This window comes from Prionailurus bengalensis, chromosome B4 (genome assembly GCF_016509475.1).
Source record: "Prionailurus bengalensis isolate Pbe53 chromosome B4, Fcat_Pben_1.1_paternal_pri, whole genome shotgun sequence".
Taxonomy (NCBI): domain Eukaryota; kingdom Metazoa; phylum Chordata; class Mammalia; order Carnivora; family Felidae; genus Prionailurus; species Prionailurus bengalensis.
In genome coordinates, this window is record NC_057358.1 from 130,115,018 (window position 1) to 130,136,554 (window position 21,537).

The 21,537-nt window shown below is 41.2% G+C and overlaps 1 protein-coding gene across 27 annotated transcripts in view; it reads right to left on the reverse strand.

Annotated features, from left to right (window-relative positions):
* Nucleotides 1-21,537, reverse strand: part of RBFOX2 (RNA binding fox-1 homolog 2) — a 291,584-nt gene that overhangs the window by 109,579 nt on the left and 160,468 nt on the right. The window contains exon 1 of one of the 27 annotated variants that reach the window (XM_043563644.1): nucleotides 5,077-5,658. The exons of the other annotated variants lie outside the window; for them this stretch is intronic. Coding sequence (XP_043419579.1) covers nucleotides 5,077-5,121 — 45 coding nt within the window. The 5' untranslated portion in view covers nucleotides 5,122-5,658. Of the gene's footprint in view, nucleotides 1-5,076; nucleotides 5,659-21,537 lie in introns of those variants that run through there. 27 annotated transcript variants of the gene reach the window in all.

Sequence of the window (21,537 nt, forward strand, 5' to 3'; positions counted from 1 at the left end):
GAAGTGGACAGCCGTGGGCTAATTCACTCCACAACATTCTGCAGACCCGAGCGTGCTGTAGGCAAATGGAGCTTTCAGACAGGCAGCTTTCTGTCTCCCCATCTTCCAGATGCCGGAGATCCTTAAGCTGTATTTGGCTGTCCGAAACGCTCAAACACCTGGCTACACCCCCTACAATGGAAGACCTCGCTTCTTCTTCCTCCAACTGCCCCATTCACCTCAAAATGGTAACTGGTGCCAACGTGTTCAGCGGGTGCCTCAGGACACACGGTGATAATAGAGAAACCCTAACCTGCCACAAGGGTTATGTTTTCCCCTTGATATTTTGTATTGTGGTAAAATACACATAACATAAAATTTACCCTCGGTGATTTTCTAGTACAGCTGACTGGTGAATAACACAAGGGTTAAGGGCCCTCATCTCCCACGCAGTTGAATATCCATGTACAATTTTTGACTCTCCCAAAACTTAACTACTAATAGCCTACTCGACTGGAAGCATTATAGATAACATAAAGAGACGATCAACACGTATCTTGTACGTTGAATGTATTATATGCTGTATTCTCTTAATAGAGCTAGAGAAAAAAAGTAAGAATGCCATAAGAAAGAGAAAATATATTTACAAAACTGTAAAAAAAAAAAAATCCACATAAAAGTGGACCAAAAGAGTTCAGACCTGTCTTGTTCAAGGGTCAACTGGTATCATATAGATTGGTAATGTGCTATCATTGCCACCATCCGTCTCCAGAATGGATGGAATTTAAAACTGGAATTCTGTACCCATTAAACAATAACTCCCCATTCTTCCTGTCCCTGTGAGCCCCTGGCAACAACCACTGCACTTTCTGTTTCTAGGAATGGGACTACCCTAGGTACTTCATATGAGTGGCATCATATGGTACCTGTCTTTTTGTGACCGGCTCATTTCACTCAGCAGGACTACTCTCATGGTTCATCCATGTTGCAGCTTATGTTGGGATTTGCCTCTTTTTTTTTTTTTAAAGAATAATATTCCATTGTGCGTATTACCATATTTCGGTGAACCATTCATCCACTGATGGCACTTGGGTTGTTGCTTCCACCTTCTGGCTATTGTGAATAACGCTACTGTGAACATGGGTACACAAATATCTCTTTGAGACCTTGCTTTCCATCTGGGGGGGGGGGGTATATACCCATAAATGGAAACACTGGGCCAGACGGGAGTTCTATTTTTAATTTTTTGAGGAGCCACCATACTGTTTTCCACAGCAGCTGTACCATTTTACATTCCTACCAACAGTGTACAAGGGTTCTAATTTCTCCACACCCTTGCCAACATGTTATTTTGTGTTTTGTTTTGTTTTGTTTTTTGTTTTCTTTACAGTAGCCATCCTAACAAGTTACATTTTAAACATCCAGCCAGAGGCAGTAATGTTTAATTCAAAAGAATAATTTCAGAAATAGTTTCTCAATAAATACATTTTTTTTTTTCTGGGCAGGGAGACCATAGTCATTGTCCTTTAAATCATAGCAAGCAAGCCCCTATCTATTTACTCTGCCTGTATTTTAACCTGATTTGGTCTAGACTTGGCTCTACAAAAATCATAACTAATAAGATAACCAATCTCAATTGCGTACTCTTAATATAGGCTTGATTTTATTAACAATAAGAGCAATGAATGGTCAAGTTCTGAAAATACTTTTTTGCCTTATGTTGAGAACTCACTTTATTTCGTTATCTCAACACTAGCAATTCTAGAAACAATTTAAAAAACAGGTGCCAAATCTTTAATTAAAAAAAATACTGTTCAGGGGCGCCTGGGTGGCTCAGTCGGTTAAGCGGCCGACTTCAGCTCAGGTCACGATCTCGCGGTCTGTGAGTTTGAGCCCCGCGTCGGGCTCTGTGCTGACAGCTCAGAGCCTGGAGCCTGTTTCAGATTCTGTGTCTCCCTCTCTCTGACCCTCCCCTGTTCATGCTCTGTCTCTCCCTGTCTGAAAAATAAATAAAAACGTTAAAAAAAAATTAAAAAAAAAATACTGTTCAGCCATATCCTCAATGATTTCCAATGGCATAATGCATCAGTACAGAACCACACGTGTTATCCAGTGAGGAGCTTTAATTTAACTAAGTATAAGAACATGACAGAAGCTAGTAAGAAAATTTTGTAACTACAGTGGAGATAAAAGTTTAGGTGGCCTGGAAATGCGAGCTGGTGCAGCCACTCTGCAAAACAGTATGGAGGTTCCTCAAAAAACTAAAAATAGAACTACCCTACGACCCAGCGATTGCACTACTAGGCATTTATCCAAGGGATACAGGGTGCTGTTTCGAAGGGACACGTGTACCCCCATGTTTATAGCAGCACTATCAACAAGAGCCAAAGTATGGAAAGAGCCCGAATGTCCATCGATGGATGAATGGATAAAGAAAATGTGGCATATACACACACACACACACACACACACACACACACACACACAATGGAGTATCACTCGGCAATCAAAAAGAATGAAACCTTGCCATTTGCAACTACGTGGATGGAACTGGAGGGTATTATGCTAAGTGAAATTAGTCAGTGAGACAAATATCATATGACTTCAACTCATATGAGGACTTTAAGACACAGAACAGATGAACACAAGGGAAGGGAAGCAAAAATAATATAAAAACAGGGAGGGGGACAAAACAGAAGAGACTCATATATATGGAGAACAAACTGAGGGTTACTGGAGGGGCTGTGGGAGAAGGGATGTGCTAAATGGGGAAGGGGCACTAAGGAATCTACTCCCGAATTCACTGTTGCACTATATGCTAATTCGGACGTAAATTTTTAAAAATAAAAAATAAGGGGCGCCTGGGTGGCTCAGTCGGTTAAGCGTCCGACCTCAGCTCAGGTCATGATCTCACGGTCCTTGAGTTCCAGCCCCGGGTCAGGCTCTGTGCTTACAGCTCAGAGCCTGAAGCCTGCTTCAGATTCTGTGTCTCCCTCTCTCTCTGCTCCTCTCCTGCTCATGCTCTGTCTCTCTCTGTCTGTCTCAAAAATAAATAAAAAGATTAAAAAAAATTTTTTTAAATAAATCAAGTTTAGGTGGCCAACAACTATCTATTACCCATTTACAAAGGTGCTGAAAGAAAACTGTTTCCCTAACTGAATTAATAAATAAGATTGTAAAATAGTTTTGGATCCTTCAACTTAAAATTGTTTTTCCAATCTCATTCATTTCCCTGATGTGGTGGAATAGAGAGTGTACTCTTAAAATTAAAATCTCATTGTCTGCATTTCTAAGCTACTTCAATTTCAGATAGAATATAGCTACTAAATGGAGCAAAGCCAGGAAAGGGTTGTTTCAAACACTGAGCGCTACCTTTGCCAATACTAAAACTTAATGACTAAAAAGATTTAAGGGTGTCAAATACATTTTATCATAAACGAATAAAATTGCACTGCTAAAGACTAGCAAATGTTGTAATTTCTAAATAGGAACGCTTTAATCCACCCCACCACCTTTCCCTTGTTGGGAGGTGGCCAGTTTTCTACCCCAAAACTTCTTTTATACATTGTAATTATTTTTTCCATAGATCTCTGATACTTCAATCTTCTTTGGGAACACTTTTGCTTTTCCAGTTTTTCCCCGCAATTTTACTTATACAACTGTTACTACAAGTCCCTTACTTTGCTAGCTGGGTCTCAGAAAAATACTGCTCACAGATGTTTCTCTTCAAAAGCACATCAATATTTACTTGGAAGAAGCTTTGTTTCTAATCTAGTCTCATGATACTTTCAGCCTTAAACTGTTATGTGGACCAATCTACTGTTTTATGCCAGTAGAGAAACAGTCCACAGGTAAGTAAGACCCACAAATATATCAAAACCTCATTGTGGTAAATACCCTTGACCTGAATAACTCAAAATAATGGAAACACATACATATAACAGAATATAAGTAAAACACATAGTTGAAGAAACATAACCACATCCCCTCCCATCTGACTTCAATCCTGGTGGCCATGAATGAGAGCTGGGAGTTTCCTCTGGTGAGCTTACCCAATAGGTTCAATTAAAAATAGCCTGGTTAGCCTTTAGGCCCAAAATACACAATAGGATGTAATGGTTAGTTTGTCACTTCCTTTAACCCTATGCATTTCTGTCCAACCTACAGCTTAGGAGCTAATTATTAGAGAAATGGCCATTTCAAAGGAAAAAATAATGAAGTACCATGAAAATAAAAGTAAATCGAAACAAACTGAGAAAACTGCTAGTATCTGTAATTCAGAATTAACTGTATTAACCGTTTTTATCCTCCTGTTCTAGGTTTTCAGCACAATCCATTAATATTTCAAAGAATCGCGACCTATGAAGGCTCACTTGGTCCAACCCCTTCATTTCATACGTAGGGAGAATGAAATCAAGTCAAATGAAGCTTTTTGAGCATACCATGGAGGTGGTTAAAGCTATAGCTTGAATCAGAATCCAGGATACTTCAACTTCACTCACTATACTGCTACTAATTTAAAGGCAAATGGTAGATATCTGGAATACACTTCATAATGACTTGAAATTTTCTGATTCTAGACTTCAGTAAGTTAATAAATAAGATGCCACTAATCCCATCACAAAACAGTCTAAAACATTAAGTGTGTAGAGAGTGCCCCACCGTACATTACCTTTCTGAAAAACAGCAACCGCCATGTGTGCTTGTCATCTACTCAGAATGAAGCCTCAAGTATACTTTAATACGGTGACTTAGTATGTTACACTTATAACGACAAGCTCGCTGTGTTTAAACACACACACACGCACACACACACACATGCACACAGGCACGCACGCACGCACACGCGCACAGGAATCTCTCTGAAGTTTCAAGAACTTCTAGAGTTGAAAGTAACCTCCCCTGCCCAGTCCTCAATACTATAAAACTCAAACCTTCTGTTTCAGCAAATTAGCAAAGTACCATGGGAAATCTATGTCCTGAGTGGTACCAGGTCAAAAGACAGAAAGCTTATAAGCATTTCATCCCACCATAAAACCTTCACATCAATCAAACGGTACTTTAAAAAACAAAAAAACGTTACAGCCCTCAGCTTACCTGGACAACAGGATATTGATAGTCCATACAATATACACCATACATAGCAAAGGGGAAAAATATCTTCAGATAAAGACAGTACCAAAAGCGTCTATGCTTTTGCCTTGTTTGATCTGGCTGTCCTGTCCAAAGGGACTAGGTAGCACCCAAAAATCTCTGGCTGCCTCCCAGTCTACGCAGATAGGTCTGCTGGCTCAGATGATGAAGCTGGAGCTTGGTTCAGCCCAAGCGTCCACCCCAGTAACATTCAACACTACACAGAAGAAGCGTTCAGGGGAAAAGCAAAAAAACCTCCAACTGAGTTACTAGTTACAGTCTGAAAACTACAGTAGAGACTTGCTATTTCTGATGGGTTCAAACTGACAACTCCACCACCAGAAACTCAAGAGGCAGAGAATGACAGCCAGGACAGAGAACACGGGCTCCTTAAAGAGGCAAAAACAAAAAGTAAAAAACAAACAAACAAACAAAAAAACAACGGCAGGAAGCACAAGGTATCCAGGATCCAAATGATATATATGTTCCCGGCTTCAAATGCGTCAGAGGGGAACACTCCCAATCCAGGACATGGAAAGGCAGATGGGACTGGTGTTATTTCTCTACTCCTCCTTGGGTAGGGTGGCGCGCACGCACGCGCGCGCGCGCGCACACACACACACACGCACACACACACGCCACACACACCCCTCCTAACCGTCTCCGGCAGAGACAGGTGCTAGGATTAACAGTATAAAACCCCTCTGTCGTGGCAAGGAAGGGCAGAAAAAAGAAGTCGCCCCGCTACATGCAGTAAAGGGATCCCTTTCATGACAGTGTATGTTTGTGTATCATTTAACACCTCCTTCACTGTGCTTTAACAGAGGCCGGGACAGCTGGCAGGATCGGCACTAGAAAAGAGGGAGGTGGCCCCAGCTCGGAGGCAACATGAGTCCACCGGAGACCTTCAGATATGCAACACACTCTCTCAGCTGTTCCAATCAAACATGTAAGGATTAACTCCGGCTGTCTGCAAAAAAGGTGGGGGTGGAAAGGTCTTTTCAGAAAATCAGTTGCTCTTCCTCTGTTAGGAAGCTGCTATACCCACCCTACCATTATATACGAACACACATGTGCATGCATATTTCTATGCCAGATATTAAAAGCAGGAACAAACATGGACAGGTGTTAAGTCAGTCCGATCAAGCACAGCGGGTTGGGGTTCAAAGTTGAGACGGCCCATCTAAAACCAGAGGGCTGCTACAAAATGCAAGAAATAAACAAAAATAAAACCAGAGAACCGCTAAGTAATTCTTAGAAAATAGGACATAGAGTGAGCAGAAAGTGAATGCTTAGTAAGGGACACACTATTTATAACTAGTGCTCCTAAGAAATTCCCTACTTGGCGCAAGCATTCAAAAGTTCAAATGGTAAATAATTCTAAATTAGTTTCAAGGGCTATGATCTCCCTAATCTTGGAGAGCCAGTAATATTGTAACATGTTTCAGTAAGATTAAACCGTAAGGATTAAATGCAACTGTGAGGCATTTGTGAGAGTTTATGTATTGCTGTGCCCCCCGCCCCCGGTGCAATTTTCCTCCTTTTATGGTCATTGCATTTTATTTTAGGATTGTTCAGAAGAAATTGTTTTTTAAGAGTCAAAATGGCTTTAGCACATCTAAGATAGTTCTCTTGGTGAAACATTTACCTAAAATCGGTTCTAGGAGATTGGGTGGACCATTAGAACGTACTAGATTATCTTCAGATCGCTGGTATACCGGGTCTGTGTATTACACACGAGATACAATAATGCATTAATTCAGTGTAAACGTTTTACAATTTACTGAACATCTAGTACCGTGCTTAAACACTGGAGAAATGAACAGACACAGTCCTGTTGTCAAGGACTTTACAGTCTTGGGGGAAATAGGTAAGCACACAGGTAAAACCAAAAGGCAAAAGGATGCTACAGCACAAAATTAAACACCATAAGTCCCTTCTCACACAAAGAATAACATTTTTTTCAAAGCTGCTCTTAATGAACACGTCCACAGTATCACTTTCTCACAACTATGAGCCTCTGGCTTTGTCAATCCTGACTAGAGATTATCTGAGCCTCATAACATTTTCATAACATTTTTGATTGGATTTGTCACATGTTAAGGGCCTTTCATATACATTCTGACTATCCCCTACACCACTATTAAAGCGGTAATTAAGAAATAACAAAAGTAATGTTTCTGTAATAAGTAATGTTTCTGTAATAAGATCTGATACTAAATTTCTATTTTTTTAAACGTTTATTTATTTTTGAGACAGAGAGAGACAGAGCATGAACAGGGGAGGGTCAGAGAGAAAGGGAGACACAGAATCTGAAACAGGCTCCAGGCTCTGAGCTGTCGGCACAGAGCCCGACGCGGGGATGGAACTCACGGACGGCGAGATCACGACCTGAGCTAAAGTCGGATGCTTAACCGACTGAGCCACTCAGGAGCCCCACTAAATTTCTGCTTCTAATCACAAATCAAGTAATTCTCCAACCCTTCTTACTCCTTGTACACCATACCATTCCACATCCACTCTACTGCATTTCATACCAAGCAGTACAGCAGCACTGGCCACATAAGTTACTTGTAAACTAACATAAATCACTATTACATCCTTGATGTGACTGGTATCAAGATTCCTCTCGATAGGAAGACTGAGAAACGATGCACTTCTTATAAACCATGGAGGGCTGCGATAATGAACTACGGCTGATAAATTTCATGAGTTAACTCCGTTCAATATTTGGTGAATTAATTACGGAAGATCCCAGAAGTTCCCAGATGGTACTGTATTTAAGATGACACACTATAATTCAAATTCTAGAACTGATAAAAAAAAATTGTAAGTTTATTTATCCACCTTGAGAGAGAAAGCGTGAGAGGGGGAGGGACAGAGAGAGGGAGAGAGAATCCCAAGCAAGCCCTGCCATTCAGCGTGGAGCCAAACACAGGGCCCAAACCCACAAACCGTGAGATTACGACCTGAGCTGAAACCAAGAGTCATAACGCACTGGGCCACCCAGGCGCCCCAAGAACAACCTATATAATTTAAACTTGAAAATGGTCTCCACATATGTTACTGCGAGCCTTGTCAATAGATCTATACATACAGGGTGAGAAGATGTGACTACAATATTAAGTGAAAAAATGATATTGCTGAATAATGTAGAGAGTGTAATTCCATATTTTTAAATGCACATATGTATCTCTATATCAATCAATAAATCATGTATTTAATTTATAAGCTTTATATATCTTAGATACATTACATATTTACGTGCACGCGCGCACACACACACACATATATAACTTACTGGTTGATACACATACCAACAGATGCCACATATATACCATGTACTATATGTAACATATATCATATTTATATACACACACATATGACAAAACCTACATCTCTGGGGGGGTGGGACGGTGAGGAGGTTTTCATTTATTAAAGATAAACTTCTGATATGTTTGAATACATTTAAATTAGCCTTTGGTGCTCCTATAATTTATCTTTTTATAAGTTTAAGGGAATCAAAACATTTTCCTTTGAGTATAAGTACTTTAAAACTTAGCAATACTTTCTCAGCCTCTATACTATCACATTTGCTTTACTTTACATGATGGCCTGACTATAAACTCTCTGGAGGACACGGATGATAAACAAACTTAACCATGTCTTGCCTATTAATAATTTAAACTAATAATTAGTTTAAATAATTAGCCCCCTTCAGAAAAATGACAAAATAATTCAGCATCTCAATTATAACTCCCTGTATTTCTCACCTGTTGACTCACCTCTTGTAAAAAAATTTTAAATTGTAATATAGTCAAAATAAAATTCTAAAATATATGCCATTTGAAAAAGTACACACTTTTGGCAATATTATGACTGCTTTCATAGTATTGAAGTCTTTGTTTACTCATCAGTTATAAATACAGAAAATGGCTGTTCATATATATTTCATGCATCTCATTAGTAAGACACCCAGATCACAGATTTCAACAGCTGACATACCTATAACACATGTGTTAGATAGAATGTAATGATATCAGAGAGAAACAGACCTAGTAATATTTAAGAGTGAGATATCTAGAAGCTACCTTGAGATTCATGAACTTTAAGTCTCGGAGGCATCTCAAGACTTACCAAGTACCGGACAGCCAGACAGTATTGGGGATTCTTCTCTTTTCTACTCTCTTGTTCTTTTTTCCTTCTCTCTTTCCTTCCCTTCTGCCTACGCCACAATCCTACCAAGAGTGTCCACGGTAGAATGCTTAACACAGACTGCAAGGACTTCCGCTCTAAGGTATAAAATTAGTTTTAGTGACAATAATATTAGAAGATTCCAATGACCGCTGTGTACAGGGATAACACAGCAGTTCAAAAACAGACAGGGCTTGAGATAGATGGGGATGAAGGGGACGAGGCAGAGAAAGACAGAGATATATATAGGTAAAATATGTAGTTAGAAATACGCAAGACCTACTTATGGACCAGTATGACCAGTCTAGACAACTGTGGGTAAATAGTGGCAAATGCTAAGAAAAGTAGGTTGGATTCACTGTGGAGAGCCTAGGACATCAAGCTATGTATTTCAGACCTCATCTTTAAAAGACAGTTTGAGAAGGGAAGAGTGTTGTTACAAAACTGTTTCGTGAAAACAGCTCTGGTGGCCATAGGAAGAATGGAAAGGAGGAACAAGCTGAAGGCAGGGAGGCCGAGGAGAGGCTACACAAGTGCAACCATCTACAGATTACTAATGCAAAACCACATGCCAGCAGTAGGAATAATGAAGGCAGAGATGTAGGAGACATTACAAGGGCAGCATCCACGGGAACTGCAGACTGTTCGGATACAGGGTAGAAGAGAAAGGTAATTAAATCTAACACTAAGGTTCTAAGTTGAGCTGACTGGCCAAGTAAGTATCACACTGATAAAACAGGAAAATCAGACACATATACTGGTTTAAAGTTATGGCAGGACATCCAACAGGAAATGTCTAACAAGTGCTCAGAGGTGTAGGTGGCAGCCCTAGAAGAGAGGTCAGGGTTAGAAATGAAGAGGCAACAGGAGCATGGGAGGAACAGCCAACAGCAGAATGTGGCTGAGATTAAAAATGAGCAATGTTCTCCCACACTGATTTAGTCCACAACATTACTGAACCACTATGTACTTTAAAAAAGAAAGAAAAAAGAAAGAAAGAAGGAAGGAAGGAAGGAAGGAAGGAAGGAAGGAAAGAAGAAGAAAGAAAGAAAGAGAGAGAGAGAGAGAGAGAGAAAGAAAGAAAGAAAGAAAGAAAGAAAGAAAGAAAGAAAGAAAGAAAAAAGAAAAGAAAGAGATAAACGAGCAGTGGATACAAGGCAAAGGGCTGAAAATAGAACCTTAAGGAATACTCACTTCTAGAAGGCAGAAATAGCAACAAAGGATAAAAAAGATTAAGCAGGATCATGTACTGTTCACAAAAGCCAGGACACAGAGGACATCTGTTACTATTCTTCTATCTTGTGTCTCTTACACTAGGGAAAGTATTTCATAAATTGATACCAGAGTTGAGTATATAGCGATGTCAAGCAGAAATACAGAAAGGTTTAAAAACTGAGAATTTAGGAAAGATAACTGAATTTAGCAAATAGGGATCGAGAAGTTTCGTGTGAGAGAGCTGTTTTAGTAACAGCAGTAAAAGGATGGCAGCAAAATTAATAAATTCATGATCAGAATGGACAACAGACACGATACCTGCATGTAAATTTGAACAAAACTTTCTATCTTGGAGTACTTCTTCGTCTTCCAAGTGACAGTGAAGTACCAAAATAATTACTGATACATTCGACCACCTACTATTGCCTCTATCAAGGTGGACTGGACCACTACCTTGCTTGTTTTTTTGGTTCTGTGCCTTTGATTATATGGTTTTCTTACCCATTTCAAAATGACCAAACCTTAAAACAGACCCCTTGGAGGCCTCCCTTAAATGCAATCTGCTCCACAAAGCTCTTCCTGATTACTTCCAGCCAGAAGGAGTTTCTCTTTTGTTTGAACTTCATGGTACTTTACCTTTAGCTGACTTATAGCACGCTAAGCACCTTGTATGTTTTTAGCAATACTTGTTTAATCTCTTAGGCGACTTCTTTAAGGGCAGGACCTGTCTGTCCAACTTTGCATTTCTCTCAAAGAATTAAGCCAATACCGGGGCGCCTGGGTGGCTCTGTCACTTAAGCGTCCTACCTCCGCTCAGGTCATAATCTCATGGTTGGTGAGTTGAAGCCCCACATTGGGGGCTCCTCACTGGCGGTGCGGAGCCTGCTTGGGATTCTCTCTCTCTCCCTCTGCCCCCCCCTCTAAAAATAAATAAATAAACTCAAAAAAAAAAAAAAGAATTAAGCCAATACCTTTCACACAGCACATGCCTATCAGCATGTGAAAAGGGAAGGTCTGCAATTACCTGCAACTACAAATCAGAACGAAATGGATTAACAACCAGGAACAGACAATCTCTCGTTCGCTCATTCAGTCAACACCCATTCGTTCAACCAAGATATCCCCAACATCGCATGAAGCCCTAGAAATTGAAAAAACTCTCAAAGAGCTGGCAGCAAGGGAGAGAGAGTGGAAAATCATAAACACCAAAATACCACTTGACAGATGCCACATGTGTTACACTGTGACTTGGGAGAAAGGCCACAGCTGCCACCACTGCCACCATTGAACTCCCCAGAGCAACGGAAGCCAGGAATATTTCATGAGCAGTTAAAATGAACTGTGGCAAAGAGTTTTCCAGGTGGGGTGGGGTGGGGGGGGGGGGCTCTGAGGCAGTGGAACAGCATTCCAAACGCATACAACAGCATGGAAGGGGCGGGGCCATACGTAGCACGCGTAAAGAAAAGCAGGCAGGTAAATATATGGCACGAAGTCAAGAGCCTATTCAAAAATATTCACGCAAAAGTTCTGTTGGTTGTAAGGTGCTGTGAGAATTGTTGAATTTTCTACACCAATGGAAACACTTGAAATTATACCTACCGGAGAAGTTGTGTACAGAAAGGACTCCTTTGCGTGACATACGGTACACAAGGAAGTATGGGTAATAACAGAATAAGCCACGCTATGGCTGAAATGCGTTATTCTATCTGGAGAGAGAGACAAGGCATGCAAACAGTGAGGCCAGAAATGAACGTTTTTGTCAGAAGTGTCTTTAATCACTCTTTCGCTACATCAGTACTACTAAGAAGTAAAAGGTATCCATAAAAAATGGGCCAATAGACATTCACTGGAAATCCAGAAAGACAGACAGTACATAAAGGGTAAGGGTAAAGATATGCCTTTATTTATTTTTAATTATTTTTTTATTTTACTGTTCATTTATTTTGAGAGGGAGAGAGATCATGAGCAGGAGAGGGGCAGACAGAGAAGGAGTGAGAGAGAATCCCAAGCAGGCTCCAGGCTGTTGGCGCAGAGCCTGACGTGGGGCTTGAACTCATGAGCTGTGAGATCCTGGCCCGAGCCAAAATCAAGTTGGACACTTAACCAACTGAGCCACCCAGGCGCACCAAAGATACACCATTTAGAACAGAAAATAACTACAGATATTCAAATGCTGTTAGGGAAATATGTCTACAAATGATTCTACATAAGGCTACATAATAGAGCCTTTTACCCTCCACAGAAACTTTTATCTTACCTCATTCATAATACCTCTGTGATAGATTACAAAAATCGTCAGACGATTTCAGAGCCTCTTCATGAAGTGGTGGGATTTTCCCTCCACCCTTTGAAATTGGTCTTAGCCTTCCTTGTGACTTGCGTTCACCATTGGGCCATCAGCAAATGTGACGCAATCGGAGGTCTGACAGGTGTTTTGTTCACTGGGGCTTGCCTTCCCTTGCTACGTTCTGGAACCCTGAGACTACCGTGTAAGGACGGATGGAAAACAAAGTGGAATAGAGGTGAACTGCTCCAGCTGTGCTCCCCAGACCAATCAGCTAGCCAACCACCAGATGTGACAGGGAGGTCATCCCAGACACCCAGGCCTGGCCAACCCTGACAAGAAGAACCACCCAGATTCCTGACCTGCGGAACTGAGAGCAGGTAAACGACTAACACTGTTTTAAGGCATCATGTCTTGGGGAGGTTTGTTAGGCAGCGAAACCTAACTGACCCAATCTCATTGGATGACATTAAAAGGTATGTATATACCTCAAAACTGACACCAGTATCACACTGTCTTAATTATTGTAACTTGAAATCAAGCTGTGTTAGTGCTCCAACTTTTTCTTTTGCAAAACTGTTTTGGCTATTCGAGGCCCTTGGCATTTCCATATGAATTTTAGAATTAGCTTGTTAATTTCTACTACCAAAAAAAAACTTGCTTAGATTTGGATTGGGATTACACTGAATCTAAAGATCAGTTTGGGGAGAATTAGTATCTCAGGAATATCAAGTCTTCCGGCTCGTGACCGTGATAGTTCTCTCCATTTCGTTCCACTGTTTAAAAATAGGTTTTGAAGATTAGAACGATCTTTTCACCAGGTGTGGACTGGAATCACAGGCTATGCCTGAGGTTTGTGACAGTTCGCTGTCAGTCTTCTGAAGTCTACTGGTTCCCTTAATACTCACATCCCTTAAGACAGTGTGGTATTGGTATCAGGGCAGAAAAGTGCATCAATAGAACAGAATAGGAAATGGAAAAATAGATCCACAGGTACAAAGGCAAGGCAGTGGATAAAGAGTAGTCTTTTCAGGGCACCTGGCTGGCTCTGTCAGTTTAAGCATCTGACATCAGCTCAGGTCATGATCTCGCGGTTTGTGGGTTCGAGCCCTGCATTGGGCTCTGTGCTGTCACCTCAGAGCCTGGAGCCTGCCTCAGATTGTGTGTTTCCCTCTCTCTCTCTGCCCCTCCCCTGCTCACACTCTGTCTCCCTCTCAAAAATAAACATTAAAAAAAAAAAAAAAATAGTCTTTTCAACAAATGGTATCAGGACAACTGGATATGCACACACAGTAAAAATGAACCGAGATCCTAACCTTATACCATATATTACATCTAGTCGTCAAAATGGACCACAGACTATAAAAATGTAAAAAATGATACTGTAAAACTCCTAGGAGACAACCTTCATGACCTTGGATGAGGCAGACTTCTAGGATATGACACCAAAGGCACAGTTTGCAGAAGGACAAACTAATAAAATGACTTCTTCATTAAAAGTTTCTGCTCTACAAAAGCTACTGTAAGGAGAATAAAAAGACAAGCCACAGCTGAGAGAAAATATTTGCAAAGCATGTATCTGATAAAGGACTTGTATCCAAGATATATAAGAACTCTCCAAGCTCAACCACAAGAAAACAAGTAATCACAGTATATATATATTTTATATATATATATATATATATATATATATATATATATATACATATATATATATATATATTTTTTTTTTTTTTTTTTTTTTTTTACTGGGCAAAGGATTTGGACACTTGACCAGAGAAGATACAGAGATGGTAACAGAGCCTGTGAAAAGATATGCAATGTCATTATTCATTTGGAAATGAAAACCACAAGACCACTGCATACCTGTTAGAATGACTCAAGTTTAAAAGACTGGTAATACTAAATGCTGGTAAGGCAACGGAACAATAGAAAGTTTCAAATACTGCTGGTGAGAGTCTAAAATGGTACAGCCAGTGTGGAAACAGTTTAGCAAATTCTTAAAAAGTTAAACATACACCTACCATATGATCCATCCACTGCACTTCTAAGTATTTACCCAAGAGAAATGAAAGCATGTATTCATATAAAGATTTGTTCAGGAATATGCATAGCAGCTTTATAGATCAAAGCCTAAAACTGAAAGTAACCCAAATGACCATCAGAAGATTAATGGTGGCCCAGTTATGGTACAGCTCGACAGACTATTATTTAGCAATAAAAATGAATGAACCATTGGTATATGCAATAACATGGATGAATCTCCAAATATTTAGGCCGAGTGGAATAGACCGGGCAAAAAAAAAGAGAATTTATTGTGATTCCAGTTTTACAAAATACTAGAAAATGCAAAGTAATCCATGCTGACTGAAAGAATATAGTCGTTGCCTGGAAACATGCAGGGTGGAGGGAGAGAGCTGGAAGGACTACAAGGGGCATGAGGGAACTTTTAGAGATGACTAATATATTCATTATCTGGTCGTGGGGGTGATTTCATGGGCATATACATATGTGAAACTTACCAAATTATAAACTTTACACATGTGCAATTTATTGTACTGCAATTAAACTTCAACAGAGCTATTAAAAAATTAAAATGGGGCGCCTGGGTGGCGCAGTCGGTTAAGCGTCCGACTTCAGCCAGGTCACCATCTCGCGGTCCGTGAGTTCGAGCCCCGCGTCAGGCTCTGAGCTGATGGCTCGGAGCCTGGAGCCTGTTTCCGATTCTGTGTCTCCCTCTCTCTCTGCCCCTCCCCTGTTCATGCTCTGTCTCTCTCTGTCCCAAAAATAAATAAAAAACGTTGAAAAAAAAATTAAAATAAACTAATTCCTGCCCCACTCACTGCGAGGAGTTTGTGGAGGGCTAGTTATTTTCTTTGGGGAGGGGGTGGGCTGGTAGAGGTAGACAGGGAAAGTCACCGTCATGCCCTCCAACATTACAGAGAAAGTCATGAAAAGGGAGATTACGGGTATGGTGGCAAACTAGGTATGAGATTTAAGCAGAAGTATAAAAGCAGGTTTTTCTGAAAATCACTTCTGATCAGTCTAGTTTACATCTCCGCTGCATACCCCCTTAGCCCTAGCACATATCCTTTTCAACTTGTCGCCTCTACCAACCCAGGAGGGCAGGGACTTATAGAGTCTGTTTTATTCCTCGAAGCATCCTGAACACCTAGCAGAATGCCTGATGGGCGTATAGAAGCAACACAGTGTGCGGTTAAGAGTTCAGGGGTCTGAAGTCAGGTCATCATGTCCCAGCTGTGTGACTTCGAGAAAGTTCTTTCACATGTCTCTGCCTCAGGTCCTAGGATCTGGGAAAAGAACGATGATGAGAATGCCTACCTCATAGGGGGGCAGCACATGCACAGACGCCGGGATATGGTGAGTGAGTATCAAATTACAGCTGCTCTCACCGTCACTGCCATCGTCATCATCATCATCTCCAATAATTCAGGAAGGGCATTTAAAGGAGCTTCAGAATTATCTGATTTATGAAGCCAGACCTAGAACTGAGGAGTACATGGCCTCAACGGGAAGCAGAAAGCACTTAAAGAGCTAAGTTAATTGTGTTAGGAGGAAAGGCAGTAGCGGGGAAGGAGGGTGGGGAAACCCCTACTGATAGGTGGTTTGGGCAGGGCCATTTCTGTTGAATCACTCGGTCAAGTGAGAGGACCACGCTTGACCAGGAAGGCAATACAACTATGTAAAGGAGCAGAGAAAGAACAAGTGATTTTTATCCCAAAGCGATCTCCTCAAGTGCAAAGCAGGTAACATGCTCTCTCTTTTTCACTAACAGTACTGCAAAAACAATGGGAAATCATCCCCTTGTGTTCAAAACAAAAAGCTAACCAAAAGGCAAGGCCATGGGGTCTTGAACGTGCAACCACCTCCCTTCTCGGATTGTGTTCACCATGCTTGTGCCTTACAGATGGACTGTCAGGCATCCCCTGACTCTCGTCCCCACTGGGGCCTGGGACAAGGCTCTGGGAGCAGCGACGCAGCAGTGTGGGAATCCTTGGGTTGGCACCAGCCTCTTGCTCGATTCAGACCTGTAATCTCTTCTGACTTTGATTTAATGCAGCAATTACTGGTAATGTGGTTTGAAGGAGATAAATGCCCAGTGTAGCCGGCTGTCGCTTACTCTGCTCACGATGCAAGAACATTTTTTAATTAAAATTCTCTTTATGATAAAGGAGCTGCTTCACTGAATGTTTCTGCGCAGCCCTGATATGGAGCTTCCCCCAAAGCGGATTAGAAATCAAAGTTGCCCCTCCTCACTTCTGGCAAAGCATGCACATACAAAATCACTCCATCACCTAAAGTGAGTTCTTTACCCTAAGTTTTTCCCATTTATATAATTAGATCCTGGTAACAACTTCTTTCCACTTCCCACAATCTCACTGTCAGCACTGCCAATAATGAAGCCATCGTGCATTTTTGCAAAGAAGTTCCCTTAAATACACTTCCCTTAACTTAAATAAAGTTCCCTTACATAAATACATAAGTTCCCTTAAATAATTTATTTCCTTTAAAATAAATATGCAAAGTAGACATTGATAGCTGTGTATAACTATGTATGTATCAAAAGACTGTACCTACTTCATTTGGAAAAAATAAAGGTTGGCTGAATATGAGATATCAATAGTTCTAAAGGCTATTTTAATTCACAATACCATGGTTTGCTTTACCTTTTATATTTAGCAATCCTTGAGTAATTGTTGAAGTGAAATACTCATAGAAAGATTAAAATAGAGTCAACCAGGGTATTTTTCCCTACCATATAAAATCACCATGTTCTAGCAGCTTAAGGAATCTATATTAGGCACCCCAATTATTATTTAAAAACGATAGTAACCACCGCCCAAGAACTAGAGGAAGAAGAAAAATTATGTAGGGCTTCAAGAGAGATCATTTGGTATAGGTTGATTGGTTCCTATCTATCAGTAAACCTTATAATCCAATTACAAAACTTCCCACCCCTAAAAAATAGAAATAAGAAAAGAAAAAAATAATGACTTATGGTTAGCCAGGATCTATTATTTTTACTGCCTGGCAAGGACAGTTGTTGACAGACATCCTTTAAGAAAAAGAAGGAAAGAAACAGCACCAGGCCCAAAGCAGTTACATTCCATGAAGTGGAAGCAGAGAGATCTGAGACCACATGTGTATCCTCCTTCCCTAAGGTACATAGCACAATTTTAATGTGAAGGTCAAAAGTTAAGAACTGATTTTCTGTTCTACTATAGGAGAGTGGTATCTCAATTATAACCAATTTAACTGTATTTTTTTTGACGAAGAGCCCCTAAACTCTAACAACATTCCCCTTGTAGAAGAGTGCCGTGCGCCTTGTCAAGAAATCCAAGACGAGCACTAGACTCCCTCTCAGGAGGCCTTGCAGAGATTTACGATAATCTAAGGTGTAAGAATACAGAACTGATGTCATCCTTGCAATGCTAACGCCGCTCTGGAGAAGGACATGTGGTTCTATGGCTCTTTGTGAGAAAACTGGCCTTTTTCAGACAGAAGGATATCTTTGGAAAAAGGAACTATATGACTGCATACCATATATGTATATGTACACATACACGTACACACACACACACACACACACACACACACACACACACATACCCTGACCCTTGGGAAAGTGGTCTGGCATAATTAACAAGATTAAAGAGGGATTTAGGATAAATAAGATGAGAGTCTGATCCTTACAGGATTAAACCCCAAATCCTAATATGAATCCAGCGATTTTTAAGATCAACACCATATAACAGGATTAAACCAATAGCCGCTTTTGTTTTCATACTGGAAACAATCACAGTTGGCAAATCCAGGGCCTGGAGCACCACCTCAGCAGTTAAACAGCGTGGAGTTGAGGGCTAAAAATAGGGCCCTTACTCCAGCTCGGCTTGCTGACTGCCCTATTTCCACGGGTCTAAAATCCTTTATGTGTAATTCCGAGTCCAAAAGGCTTGGAAAACTACATTTCTTTCTTCCCTCCCCCACCCCCCCTTTTTTGTGCTGGTGGGAGATAGGTTCACTGGATAAAATGTGATGACAAAGTGTGACGACACCGTTAATATCACCAGTATGAGTATGCAGAATCATTTAGCTGCAGATACATGAATGGCGGCGATTACAGGGTGTTGCCCACGGCCAACTACAGGCCGCGTATACCCTAGTATATGCTCTGGCTTTCCTTTCCAACATGCAGAAGGTTCCAAATTATGACACAATATTTGGCCCAAGAGCTCTGGAAAAAAGACCATGGAACTGTGTAGTTCTGTAGCTTAAAACAAAAGTAACCATGACATGAATAATGGCAAATCAGGAAAACAGACTTCAATTGCTGACGCGGTGAGCGACAACACGTGCAATCATTACCCAGCAAAGTGCGGCCAGTGTGTCCAAGATGGACACACACGGAGGGTGAGTTAGAAGACAGAGACACAGCCGGAACCAGACGTGCTGCACACTGATAACGACATCTTAAGAGTGGCGGTGTATTTGAAGGAAAACTTCTCAAAAGTCTGCTGTAGGGGTAAGTAACGGCATCCATGCCTCTTGGCACATTTATGTTTATACGTTAATTTACACACGCATCTCTCTTTGACAGAGAAACTATCAACGAACATAAAACTACCGATTTCTGCTTCCAGAAACAAGGAATACGTACACTCTCCCCTATTTCCCCCAGTTGAAGACCCTGGACATTTGATACATTCAACAAATATAAAGACTCTTACAGGTGGAAAGAAGAAAACCAACTGGATTGGGACCTCAGGACACGGTGGTGAACTCCCTTCCCAGGGTTTCCTTTTTGCCTCACAGAGCCTGGACTCGGGGAGCTGAAGACCCTGGAAATGGCAGGGGGCACAGACAGAACAGGCCCCAACAGAAGCCCACTCTCTGCAATCAATGGACAAGGAAAGGGGAGGCCCAATCCGGCCAAACCCAACCTCACTGATCACGTCCCACCCACGGCGGCAGAGGCCTAGTGGGGACCCCAAATTTCCACCTACCAGGCTATCACCAGGCGTCCCAATCCCCCCGCCCAAGCAACATTAGGGAAGGAGAAATAGGGAGCCCATATGTTCACCCTCACAGACCTATAACTTTTAGGAAACACCAGAAGAAAATCTTAAAGACCCAGGGCTAGCCAAAGAGTTCTTTTGACCTGACACCAAAAACATGAGTCATAAAAGGAAAAATGGATAAATGAGACTTTACCCAAGTTTAAAAAAAATTTGTGTTCTATGAAAAGGAAAGACAAGCTAGAGAGAGAGCGGTGCTGGGAACCACACATCTGCCACGGGGCTACTACGCAGAATACAGAACGAACTCTTAGAAGTCAACAGTATGGAAACAATCTAATTAGAACCTGGGTAAGGCACTGACATTTCACCAAAGAGGATCTAAAAGACTAGATCAGCACAAAGAAAGATGCTTAACGTCATTAGCCACTAGGGAAATGCAAATGAAAACTTTGGCAGGATCCCCTTCGTGTATCCAGCAGAATGGCGAGGGGAGAACAGTTAAACACCATCAAATACTGGTGAGGAGGCAGAGAAACTACGTAACTCATCCACTGCTGCTGGGGATGTAAAACGGCACAGCCCCTGGAAAACAATTTAACAGTTCCCTAAAAAAGTAAGTATGCCATCGCCACGGGATGGCTGGCCGTGGCACGCCTGTGCATTGAGCCCCGAGAACTGATTACACAAAAATCAATACCCGAGCGCTTACAGCGGCTTTATTCACGATAGGCAAAAACTGGAAACGATGCCGATGTCTCCCAACATGCGTTTAAACAAACTACACAAACCACGGAATGCTACGAAACAATAAAAAGGATGGACCGATACATGCAACAACCCAAATGAATCTCCAGAGAACTACGCTGTTTAAGAACGTGGTCTCGAAAGCTTCTACGCTGTATGATTTTATTTCTAAAACGTTCTTGCAATGACAAAATTACGGAAACGGAGAACAGATTGGTAGTTGCAATGAGTTAAGGAGAAGTAGGGGCAGGTGGGAATGCTATAAATGGGCAACAGGAGGGATGCTTGTGGTGACAGAAGTGTTCTGTGTCTTGACAGTGTAAATGTCGATGTCCTGGTTGTGACGCCAGGCTATAGTTTTGCAAGATGCTAACAATGGTGGCGTATCTCTAACTGATTTCTTACAGCTCCAGTTATCTGAAAATAAAAGTTTAGTAAAAAGGCAAGTCTATCTGGTACTATAAAGGATGCGATTGGGACAACCAGAAAATTGGCACGTGGGTTGCCTATGAGACAACAATATCTATACTAAATGCCGCATTTATTTTAAGTGGACTGTGGTTATGGTTTTAGAAAGTAAACGTGGACGTATTTTGGACCAAAGGAACGTGACATATATGTGTGTATACACACACACATACATAGGTATTTTTAAGTTTACTTTCAAAGGCTCAGGAAAAAAAAATTATAGAAAGAGTATAATAAAGCAAATGTGGTAAAATGATAAAAACTTTTGGGGCGGTGAATATATTCATTACCTTGACTGTGTCACAGGTATTTCCCTATGTCAAAATCTCATCAAATGCCCCTTTAAAATATGGGTAGTGAGAGGCACCTGGGTGGCTCAGTCGGGGTTGAGTGTCTGACTCTTGATTTTGGCTCAGGTCGTGATCCCAGGGTCATGGGATGGAGCCCTGCATTGGGCCACATGCTAGGCTTGGAGCCTGC